Genomic DNA, 12,641 nt, shown 5'->3' with positions numbered 1-12,641 from the left:
ATTAATATGACTTTTGAATATTATTATGGTAAATACATTGTTTGTTCTCTATCAAAATCTTTCATTTGCTAAGTATGCCTATCAGTAGTTAGTACCTTCAGTAGTTAGAAACTTTTACTCAGCTGGCAGTATTGGCGCACGCTGTATTGCAGTAGTTTGAGTAATGAAGATTTTTGTGAGGTAAGCGATTCATGAAAGGTATAGGTTATTGTTAGTCAGGGCCATTCTCTTGTAGGGATTTTTCGCTTGTAGGGATTTTTCGAAGTCGGATTGCGTTGCCCTAAAAATATTGTGTGTCAGTTTAGTGTTGATCAGAATAAGTAGAGAGAAATGTCTGAGTACGTTCAGTTTTGTTCAGCTGTTTGAAAATCAAATAATGTAGAGGTTTATCAACACAATCATTCGTAATATTTCTAAGGGGACGTTTCAACAGTTTCTTGGCTGCTGTTCGTCGCGTATATTACGTACTGTTTCCGATGTGACATTCTGTTGGTTTATGTTCATCGCATATTTTGTGTGGGTTTGCAATGTCACACTTCATGGTTCCTTTAATGAAAAAAAGTCTTCATTGTTTGCGTTTGACGTCTGCTTTCCTATTTCTAACTTCCGAAGGTAACAGATTAACCTGTTGAAACCGGCAAAGGGAATTGAATAAAAAATATTGTGCAGATTTTTAGATTTTTATTTTGGTGAAAAGACTCGCTAAGTAACTACAGTAACTTACTGTGGCACGAACGTTTTCATGAGGTCATTTTCTTAAGATCCAAAAGGCGACTGCCGATTATAATGCGAGAGTTCGTAAATACTATATTTGGAATTTACGAGTAAAAGCGTTCTTATACATCTTATGCTTACGTGTTAGAACAATTCAGAATGAGAAATTTGTCCATACAAGCAGTAGAAATGTTATTGTGTGCCATGGTTTCTACACTTTTATAAAGGCTATGGCACCTGTTTCACCTAGCATACATTTAGAAAGAAAAGGGGGATACTTTAACAATTTTCCTCTGTTGCTCCCCGTGCATTTACACATTTCCCTGCCAAGAAGTAAAGCTCCTTATTCAAAACTAAAGTAAAATATAATTTATCTCATAGGGGTATGACCGAGCGAGGTGGCGCAGTGGTTAGCACACTGGACTCGCATTCGGGAGGACGACGGTTCAATCCCGCCTCCGGCCATCATGATTTAGGTTTTCCGTTATTTCCCTAAATAGCTTCAGGCAAATGCCGGGATGGTTCCTTTGAAAGGACACGGCCGATTTCCTTCCCCATCCTTCCCTCACCCGAGCTTGCGCTCCGTCTCTAATCACCTCGTTGTCGACGGGACGTTAACCACTAATCTCCTCCTCCTCATAGGGGTATGAAACGGAACAATCACATAGGTTCTGGCGAAGGTAAAACTTCGGTTTACTGGTAGAAGACTACAGAAATGCTGCCAGTCTACAAAACAGATTGCTAAAAGATCACCCATGTGACCCATCCTAGAATATGGCTCCACTGGTCACAGGTTTGCTTCATCCGTCAAAGTGTACCAAGGAGTGTTGACGAAACTGAACCGGCAGACATTTGAAAATAGACACACACTACCTCAAGAAATCCATCTTAGAAACCTTCAAGAACTAGTTTTAAATTGTGAAACTAGGAATATGTTACAACCCCGCACTTGTAGCTCCCATAGCCGTAGCTACAAGACTAGATTAGTTACAGCAAACACGGAGGTGTTTAAACAGTTATTTTTCCTGCGCTCCCTGCGTGAACAGAACGGGAAGAACCCGTAATAACTGGTACAAAAGGAAGAGCGCTCTTCCATGCACTTCACAGTGGCTTGCAGAATATGGATATAAATGTGGATATTTGAACGATGACTAAATGAAGTGTAAGTTAATTTATCGGATTCAACCGTTATAAGCGTTAGATTTCACTAAAGTAATAGCTATGGCTTAAGATTAATACGTAAGAGAAAACTGTCATTGATATCCGAATCAACCAAATAAGTCTAAATAATTAATCATTAACACGAACAATGTGTAAAATTCTCTGTCGTCGTCAGTGTAGAAATATCACACTGTATACCAAATTACTTGATTTTAGATTTGTTTCCTACACATCTGGAAACGTTAATAAAGGTTTCCTATTATTCGTTTCACAGTTTATTACAGATGGTGTGAACAGCTCTGTACATTAGTCAAAGCCTCACGATTTTTATTTGTGAACTTACGACAGTTCCGAATATAAGAGCGCATTTTCATAGGTTCATCTGTGCTATTGAGTTAAGTGTAACTCCGTACACAATGATCCAAGTGTATGTTAAGCCGATGGGAAGGAGAAGAATGGGTAATGCACGCAGTAACAAGTCTGATACGTTTTTCATTGCAGCTACAACTGATATATTCGTACGCTACGCCCTTTACTAAACTACGGGTATGATGACCCCACTGGGTCTCTTCCATATGAGGTATCAGACACCATAGCAAAGTAGAGAACCCCAATGAAGAAGCAATACGACAAATAACCGAAAACCTAAAAAACAGTAAGGCTTTCGGCGAAGAGTAAATTGCATGAATGCTAATAAAGAATGGAAGACGACTACTGGTTAAAATAATTACGGAACTGTTAAAGAATGTTGGGAGTGTTAGAGATTGCCTGACGACTGGAAAATGGCCGTAATCTGCCCTATATTAAAAACGAACAACTCCCTGGTTGTGATAATTATAGAAGACTTATCTCCTCCATGTAAGCTACAAAATTCCACCTCTGTCTCTACCGAGTAGAAGATCCCAAATGCAGAAACCATTATATGGGACTATCAGCGTGGTTTCAGAAGGAAAACAGATCAACTGTAGATCTGATTTTAACACTCAGACTGGTAACCGAGAAAGTTTGGGAACATAACGCTGACATTCAAACGGTTTTACTGACTTATGACAACATACATCGGGGCACTATCACCAATGTTTGACAGCATACACAGAAGCACTATCACTAATGTCTTGAAAGAGTTACCGTTTCCACAACAGTTAATGCTTCTCGTACTGATGTGTTCAGGAAAACTTATTGCAGAGTAAAGATCGATACAGGAATGCCAGAGTATTTTGAAGTCAGGACTGGTCTTTTAATTTAATTTTAGAAAAAATAGAGAACGCCAAAAACTGAGCCCGGCTGGAACAAGACACAATAAATCGGCTTGCATATGCGGACGATGTTGTTCTAGCAAGCGGTACTGAAGGAGACTTGCAGCTCGAGACTAGTTCTTACAGAACTAGTTCCAGGAAAGCACGGTTACATATTAATAAGGAGAAAACTGAGTATACGGCCATGAGCAAGGTATCCAGTGATGGTTTCCCATGGATCAGATTTTAAAACAATAGACATACGTATTTAAAAATATGGTAAGAACTTTTTGCGAGCAGAATAGAATGGTTATCCAGATTAACGCAAGGACCGCAATGGCGTGTAGACCATTTGTTCGCTTACGAGATGTGCTGTGCAGTGAAGCAGTTTTGAGAAGGTTTAAAATAAAACTATACCAGTGTGTGATTCTCCCGGTAGCTCTATGAGTCTGAAACGTTTACATTAAAGAAAATAGCTAAACGAAAACTGCCAGTTCTCGAAAGAAAGATATTAAGGAAAATATTTGGCCCCAAGTGGGAAACCAAGTCACAGGAATGGATGATATTAAAAAACGAGGGACTGGTAGAACTATGCACAAGCAGACATCGGCTGAAGGATGAAGAAAAGGAGACTGACGTGGGCAGGGCACCTGACTGGGATGGAAGGGGAAAGACTATCGCGAGTAGCGTTCTCAGAATACGGGGAAGGCAGAAGGCGCGGAGGAAGGCCACGGACAACATGGAAGGGTGATATCAATGGAAATACGGAGACGATGAGCCTGGGAAAGGAGAATGGCCTCCAAAACTACGGTACGGGATGAGACTATTTTTATCAGTGCCCAAGCGATCTAGATTAGTAGCTACAAATTCTACACAGTGATTTTAAACCCATGTTATAGCATCTTAACATGCCTGTTTAATCTAAAAATTTGTGACTTACTACCTAACCGTTTTACGGGCAATAGCTGCCTGTAGTTTTATCTGTACCTATTGTGTCTTAATAATGTATTACCTGAAGGTATTTTCAGTTTTATCTGATCTAGGGCGGTGCTGGACGCTAAAACGAATAAAGAAGGACAAAAGAGAGAAGACAACAAAGATCGTAATCTTTAACTTGGTAAGAAAACGGTGCATTTCAAATCTGAATGCCGTGCAGGCCTTTATTGGGTTCGGAGAGTAGTGATCTGACCATATGATGGTGGAAAAATTTACAACGGAGCAATGCAGAATGACAGATGTCGTTAGGATGTTTCTCAACCCTCGTCGTCTATTTCTGTCACTGTAACGCTACATACGTGAGAATTTCGTCTCTAAACACCCATTAACATGTCTGTAACACCTTTGATAATCCTCAGACCTCAAACGCGTAGCAAGAGAAGGTTTCAAATGTACTGACCCACTAACTGCGGGTTCTTGGGAAGCATCAGCCGATGGTGAAATCTAGCATGTCTGACAAACCGCATTCGAACGTGGCCTTTCTTGTGAAACTACCTGTTGCTCTAGTTTGGTCGTTCACTTGGACTACATGAATTAATATTTAGACCACATGAAATATTACGTGACGTACTATTTGAAAAAAAATTAAGTAATAGCGCTATAACTGGAATTTCCTGACATTAAAGTGTGCTGGACTGGGCATCAAACATGAACCCTTACTAAACGCGCCCATTGTTCCTGCGAGTAAGCTATCAGGGCACCACTGCTGACTCATTCAGTTTCATTACTATAGTTGTTTCCATCTACTGTCCTAAAATTCAGGGCTATATAGTACTTTCTTCCGGGAACAAACAGGAATGTCCACAGTACCGTCTCTGAATTCTCTTGAGAAGCGTTCCTAAAAGCATATTGCATTAAACCATTGGTGGTTATAAGGCTAAACAAAGTTGTATCGAGTTTCTTGAAAATTCCAGAATGAGATTTTCACTCCGCAGCGGAGTGTGCGCTGATATGAAACTTCCTGACCGATTAAAACTGTGTGCCCGACCGAGACTCGAACTCGGGACCTTTGCCTTTCGCGGGCAAGTGCTCTACCATCTGGCAGAGGTAAAGCTGTGAGTACCGGGCGTGAGTCGTGCTTGGTAGAGCACTTGCCCGCGAAAGGCAAAGGTCCCCAATTCGAGTCTCGGTCGGGCGCACAGTTTTAATCTGCCAGGAAGTTTCTTGAAAATTTCCACTTTTATCGACAAGTAATCGTTTCTAAGCACTGCTTCATAAATTCGCTTTGTTAATTATGCATCTTCATTTGTAATGTCAAGTAACATTCCAATTATGGAAGTTGTTTAAACATATGCAATACATTTTGATATTTTGTAATTTGCTACACAATCCTAGTAACAACAGGAAGATCTACTCAGAGTGTAACGTACTTTTACATATTAACATCGTGTCTCTATCCAGTGTTTACAAAGTGCACGCGTAGTTTAAGTACATCCCGACAAATTGGCAACTCACCCTCAACATAAACACCCATTGTTGCATGATTAAAAGAAATCTTTCAAATGGTTCTGAGCACTATGGGACTTAACATCAGAGGTCATCAGTCCCCTACACTAAGAACTACTTAAACCTAACGACATCACACACATCCATGCCCGAGGCAGGATTCGAACCTGCGACCGTAGCAGCAGCGCGGTTCCGGATTTAAGCGCCTAGAACCGCTCTGCCACAGCGGCAGGCTATTGCATGATTACACAATTGCAGAAAATGTACTGTAAAAAGTCACATCGATAAAATATCTACTAGTATGCTAAGAGACCGATTTAATTTCGAAGGAGACCCGAAGAAGAGAAGCGCGTTTCATTACAGGTTCATTTAGTAACGGCGAAAGCGGCAACTGCAAAGGCAGATGCTACAGGAGAGGCGTTCCGCGTCGTGGAGTGATTTACAGTTGAAACTGCGAGAGCCAACGTCACTAGAAGAGAGGGGTCACTTTGGATAATGAGGATGAAATTATCTTCAGAAACATTCATGTGCCGTTCGGTAGTCACCGTGCCATCAGGGAACATTTCGCCGGTTATTCCGTACTGGAATAAGCCTCATACTAATCCCCATCATGCCCCGAGAGTTGGCCAGTTTGAACGTCGTAACGCAAATCGTTCAGAAGGTATGATGATTTTATTTCATATAGTTCTATAACTGTTACCCTGTAAATGCTTTAAGGTACTGTTTCATTTCTACATTTGTTTACAGTTGACCAATATCAAAGGTTTAGTTTCTTTTTTATAGCTCACTGCCGTAAAGTTTTCTGTTTCCTATTTCCATGAATATTCATCAAATATTTCTATAGTTCAGTGGTCAGTAACTGGCGCATATTAAACCAAATGTTGTCTATTTCAACCTATTATTCTGAATGGACTTTACACCCAGACAGTAGCAAACAACAGTTGACATTAGCCGACAGTCTTCTTAATGACGTTCCAGTAAATATCTGGGTGTAACACGCGTTTGAGCTACGATTAATCCATTACATGTGACTTACGGCACGAGTTTGAACCACTACAAGTGGATTACACGAGTTACGGCTATGACAATGTGTTGTTTCCATCAAGTTCACTTCGTGGAATAAAGAAACGCAGTTAGTGTTAAACGTCCGTAGATTTCCAGGTAATTTGGGATGAAGAATTGGGCAATAGGTCTTTTATATAGGAACCATCCAATATCTCCCTGTGATATGGAGAAACCACGGAAAACTTACAGACAGTTTGTGCTTCACACGTTCAGCGTCCGGATCGAGACGCTCACACATATCGCAGAAAGAAATTAGCTCTCTGGTTCTCAGGTCTCCTTTGTTCAATGCTTCGTACAAAACCTAACAACAGCAATACATTAAAGAATAACTCTGGGCACTTTCTCAGTATGACAGTGTTGTAAGTACAGTATGCAGAGTGCAGTAGTATCATCCAAGATTAGTGTTATCTCGAAGTTGTTAACAGCGACAACGGTCACAAAGATATTTCAACATTGTGGCAACCAATAGCAGCGCCCAGGTCACTGAAAAGACGACAGAAGTAGGTTACTGTCCCACAAAGCGACAAAACTATTGCCTAACTGCAGTGCCTTTTGGTTCAAGCGTCTAATACACGGTCAATGCTCAACTGCTGTCTCCCTTTGGATTTTATTACTGTACTGTAATAGTCCTGAAATTCGTTTTCAGGGTTTTCCATAATGTTATGCAATATCTCTACCCAGGCTCAGACGAACAGCGAAACGATCGGGCTCCAAAACCTACGTCTGACCATAAAACATTGCCCACACTTTATCAAAAGAACGTCCAGACAGTTCCTGAAACAATGCCGCAGCAAACTTTTGCATCATCGTCTTTCAGTCCAAATTAGAGTTGCTCCCTTATTGAGTATCTAAAGGCTACATTGAGTCCAGTCTACCCTCCTTGTCAGCTCTCGTAATCAGTTTCCCTTAGGTGAAAGCGACTTTACTTCAGATGTGTTTATAGTCATCCCTAATTTTTACTGCAGAATGTCTTTCTAGGCACGTATCATTGTCTTATTTTCATTATGTAGTAACTTGCCGTCTGCAATTTGTGAGATAATCTTTTGGCAAACATACTAATGTCGACTTCAGGTAATTTTTCATGACGGCCTGTACCTTAACGGGAAGGATATTTCGACGCATATGAATGGGTAGAAACGTTCTTTGATTTCAGAAAGACGTTCAGTTCTATTCTAAACAACCGGATGAGCCAGGGAGGCAACAATAAGCATCGTCTCAGAGTTGTGAATGGTTCGAAGAATTAAAACACAGTAGACAGCAAATGAAACACTGAGTTTCCCCTAAAGAGGGGTAGGAGAATAGCTAATGCTCTCAATCTACATAAAACGTTTTTCTTATTTTAAGTAGCACTTACAGACTTCGTTGACTACGGAAAGTAACCTCGCCGTAGGGTGTAAAGAAATGCACAATAACTTAGTGTTGCCAATATGTGAGTTGAATGGCGCTTTAATTTAAATTTGAAGAAATGCAATTAAATACCTATAACTAAGGACTCGGTAGCATCCAATTAAAACTTTTTAACACATAATATCGCTTAAATTTTAAGGGTAATGTTGCGAAGGTGTATGGAACGGGACGAGCATGTGAAATTAGCGATATGATGGTAGGGTGGGCAAATGGAGGAAATTTTCTCGTGTGTTTCTGAGAAAGTGTAGTCCATTTCTAAGGAAAATTACAGGAGCAGGAAGTCGTATTCGCCTGCATTTTTCAAACAAAAATAGTAATTAGATATTCATCCGTTAACTGCTACTGGCTACAATCATCTTATTATGAGTGACAAATTTACCCTGTGCCTCAGTTTCTCCTTGATGAATGGCTTGAAGATGGCGAAGACCATGTTGAAGATGTAGGGCTGGTTAACAACGTGGATGGCTTTCAGTCGGATAGGTATACAGTCCTGAAACAAAACCACATATTTCTTTAAAAAGTAGCCAGTACAGTTTGGCGCTGTAAACTAGCATAATGTCTGCAAAGTTTTCACTTTTTAACCTAAGCCGGTACAGTTCCCCTTTGAATATTAAATCCAGTCTGGAAAAAAGTCACTGCTTATCATCAGATTTGGTTACCTAGCAGAAACGCTACATTTAAAGCACTATAGAAAGTATGGAAATTTGTGCCGATCGAAAGGTAACCCCTTGCTTAATCGCAAAGTGATTACATGTATTTAAGGGTTTCTTGGCAATCTTTTACTGCTGCGCCTTGGCAAAGTCAAAACAATCGAAGTATGGAAAGAATTTAGCAAAGCCCTTATACTTTCATTACATCAGGTATAGGAAAGTTTCTAAACCTACAGTTTTTGTCTTCAGTAATCTAAAAACAAATATCGAAAATTTTGGTATTTAAGATTCAGTTCAAGATAAGATCTAACTGAAAACCTAAGATCAAATTAAAGAGGGGAAAAAGGAAAGCCTAAAACATTCGAGCCGATGCATGAAAACATGCATTAGACAGTCAAAGTCGTCCTCTGTGACCAAGATAAAGCCGTCTGTTAATACTGGTTACTCCAACGAAAAAAAAAAAAAAAAGTTAATTTCGCTCTTACCAAACAGGAAACACTTATGTTAACAAGAAATTATTAACTGTTCAGAATGAAAACGGGGAACACAACGAACTGATTACCATTTTTATGTTTATTTATAGCACAACCGTAGCACGTAGGAGACGAGTCTACCTGTGTGGTGTAGAAGATAGTGATTAATCAAAACAGTGACTCGCCTAACGGCATACTGCATCAGTCTTAGCAGAGAATAGCTGAGCTTCCCCGTGTCATAGACCTTTAAATTCTTATTACGAGGCCAGGGGTAGATTCTATAAGTTTTCCACATAAAGGTTAGCGATTGTCGAAGACTTCAGTAGTTGTTTGTTAACACTGGGCAGGCGCTGGGTAACGCAGCAAGTACACTCCTGGAAATTGAAATAAGAACACCGTGAATTCATTGTCCCAGGAAGGGGAAACTTTATTGACACATTCCTGGGGTCAGATACATCACATGATCACACTGACAGAACCACAGGCACATAGACACAGGCAACAGAGCATGCACAATGTCGGCACTAGTACAGTGTATATCCACCTTTCGCAGCAATGCAGGCTGCTATTCTCCCATGGAGACGATCGTAGAGATGCTGGATGTAGTCCTGTGGAACGGCTTGCCATGCCATTTCCACCTGGCGCCTCAGTTGGACCAGCGTTCGTGCTGGACGTGCAGACCGCGTGAGACGACGCTTCATCCAGTCCCAAACATGCTCAATGGGGGACAGATCCGGAGATCTTGCTGGCCAGGGTAGTTGACTTACACCTTCTAGAGCACGTTGGGTGGCACGGGATACATGCGGACGTGCATTGTCCTGTTGGAACAGCAAGTTCCCTTGCCGGTCTAGGAATGGTAGAACGATGGGTTCTATGACGGTTTGGATGTACCGTGCACTATTCAGTGTCCCCTCGACGATCACCAGTGGTGTACGGCCAGTGTAGGAGATCGCTCCCCACACCATGATGCCGGGTGTTGACCCTGTGTGCCTCGGTCGTATGCAGTCCTGATTGTGGCGTTCACCTGCACGGCGCCAAACACGCATACGACCATCATTGGCACCAAGGCAGAAGCGACTCTCATCGCTGAAGACGACACGTCTCCATTCGTCCCTCCATTCGCGCCTGTCGCGACACCACTGGAGGCGGGCTGCACGATGTTGGGGCGTGAGCGGAAGACGGCCTAACGGTGTGCGGGACCGTAGCCCAGCTTCATGGAGACGGTTGCGAATGGTCCTCGCCGATACCCCAGGAGCAACAGTGTCCCTAATTTGCTGGGAAGTGGCGATGCGGTCCCCTACGGCACTGCGTAGGATCCTACGGTCTTGGCGTGCATCCGTGCGTCGCTGCGGTCCGGTCCCAGGTCGACGGGCACGTGCACCTTCCGCCGACCACTGGCGACAACATCGATGTACTGTGGAGACCTCACGCCCCACGTCTTGAGCAATTCGGCGGTACGTCCACCCGGCCTCCCGCATGCCCACTACACGCCCTCGCTCAAAGTCCGTCAACTGCACATACGGTTCACGTCCACGCTGTCGCGGCATGCTACCAGTGTTAAAGACTGCGATGGAGCTCCGAATGCCACGGCAAACTGGCTGACACTGACGGCGGCGGTGCACAAATGCTGCGCAGCTAGCGCCATTCGACGGCCAACACCGCGGTTCCTGGTGTGTCCGCTGTGTCGTGCGTGTGATCATTGCTTGTACAGCCCTCTCGCAGTGTCCGGAGCAAGTATGGTGGGTCTGACACACCGGTGTCAATGTGTTCTTTTTTCCATTTCCAGGAGTGTATTTTCAATGAAGTTGACGAAAGGAATTTCTTACGTTCGTTAAACCACTGCAACATGAATCTAGTCTTGTGATATGGGCAATGTTTATAATTGAAAACATCATGGATAGTGAGGAAGACGCCAGCCATCAGGGATACGAGAGAAACAATAATATTTACCCATTCACAACATGTTTCAGGGACTAAGTTTACGTACTCCATAGAACAGAACTACCACAAGCGAGAACGCTTATTTGTTCGCCCTAGATTGTGTATTTCGATACACGCTCCAATCACAACGGTTTGTGATCATTGCAATGGGAAGTGCATCACGTCGTCCCATTTGTAGCAAAGTGAGATGATGAGAGTACCTTAAAGACTCGCCTTTGCCAAAAATAGTACTCAGATAGCCACACATTAACGCAGGACTGGTCTGTTTACGAGATCCGAGGTCCTGGCTGCTCAGTTAACACAATTTTACATTTCGTAAAATGTCCTCCACTCCATTATGTCGTCTGCTACAGCAACCGAATGTAGACATTAAAATTGCCACTTAGTCTTTCATTAACAACGCGTTCCGCATTCATGGTGCATCTTCAGATTACCCTCAGTTTTTCCTTTAACCACACACTAAAAATCATAAAACGGCTCTGCGCTAGACGCAGAACTTCACTCTAGCACAGACCAGTTTTATGATTTTTTAATACGGCGTACAAGGAAAATTTTAGATAATCTGAAGATGTCCCGCAAAGGCAAAACGCTTTGTTAATAAAGGTATAAGTTGCAATGAAAACCGTTTTTTATTAAAATTACTTACATTTCTCAGAAAGTCAATGAACTCATTATCTTCCCCTAATCATTATAAAAGCAATACAAACAATTTTTGTCCATCCCCTTACCGTGCATCATACAATTCTTACCGTATCACTTACGTCCCACTTGTTTTAAGCACTCATTCATGCGTCAAAAGGGATAGTCAGTACATCTACATTTACAAGGGTTGAATGAAAAGTAATGCCTCCACCTTCGTTAATAGGGTTTGGATGGGAATATTTTAATAAATCAACCGCAGAAGTAATTCTTAGAACGTGATCTTTAATTACCAATATTCACGTTTCCATATAATCGCCAGCCAATTGGATGCATTTCTGCCAACGATGAACAAGTTTTCTGAAGCCGTCACGGAAGAAGTCGACACTGTTTCCGCAACCGCAGTCTCTCAGTTCTCTCAAAGTCTTCATCAGAAGCATTATGTTGTCCCATGACTGAATGGAGAAAGGCGTCACCTTCATTCTCTTAACGCGAGAGGAGTTCCCGGCAAATTTCAAGTCTGTGCACTTTCATTTCAGGAGTCAGCATCCGGGGTACCCATCATGCACAGATCTTCCGATAGCTAAGCAAAACAAAAATGTGATCCACACGTTCTTGTGAAATGCATATGTGCTTGCAATGTCTCTCTCGGTGATTCGACGATCGTCTTGATTCGGTCTGTCAACATTTTGCTTGTGAAACTCGGTGGTTGCTGTCACAGGACGTCCAACTCTGTTTGTCACGCAGGTCGGATGTTTCCGCCTCAACATCTTTAAACTTGCTCGCCCAACGACGCATAGTACTCACATCAACACAATCACCATGAACTGCTTTCATTCTCGGATAAATCTCCTTTGGGGTGACACTTTCTGCTGTCAAGAATTCATAGACTGCACGTTGCTTAAATCGCATTG

The 12,641-nt window shown here is 42.2% G+C and overlaps 1 protein-coding gene across 1 annotated transcript in view; it reads right to left on the bottom strand.

The window, feature by feature from the left end:
- The window catches only part of LOC126458504 (alpha-tocopherol transfer protein-like), a 129,060-nt gene that overhangs the window by 15,102 nt on the left and 101,317 nt on the right, over positions 1-12,641 (bottom strand). The window contains exon 5 of the mRNA XM_050095599.1: positions 8,404-8,514. Within this exon, the coding sequence (XP_049951556.1) occupies positions 8,404-8,514 (111 nt within the window). The remainder of the gene's footprint in view (positions 1-8,403; positions 8,515-12,641) is intronic.

Source organism: Schistocerca serialis, chromosome 2, assembly GCF_023864345.2.
Source record: "Schistocerca serialis cubense isolate TAMUIC-IGC-003099 chromosome 2, iqSchSeri2.2, whole genome shotgun sequence".
NCBI lineage: Eukaryota > Metazoa > Arthropoda > Insecta > Orthoptera > Acrididae > Schistocerca > Schistocerca serialis.
This window is presented reverse-complemented; position numbering and strand designations above follow the sequence as displayed.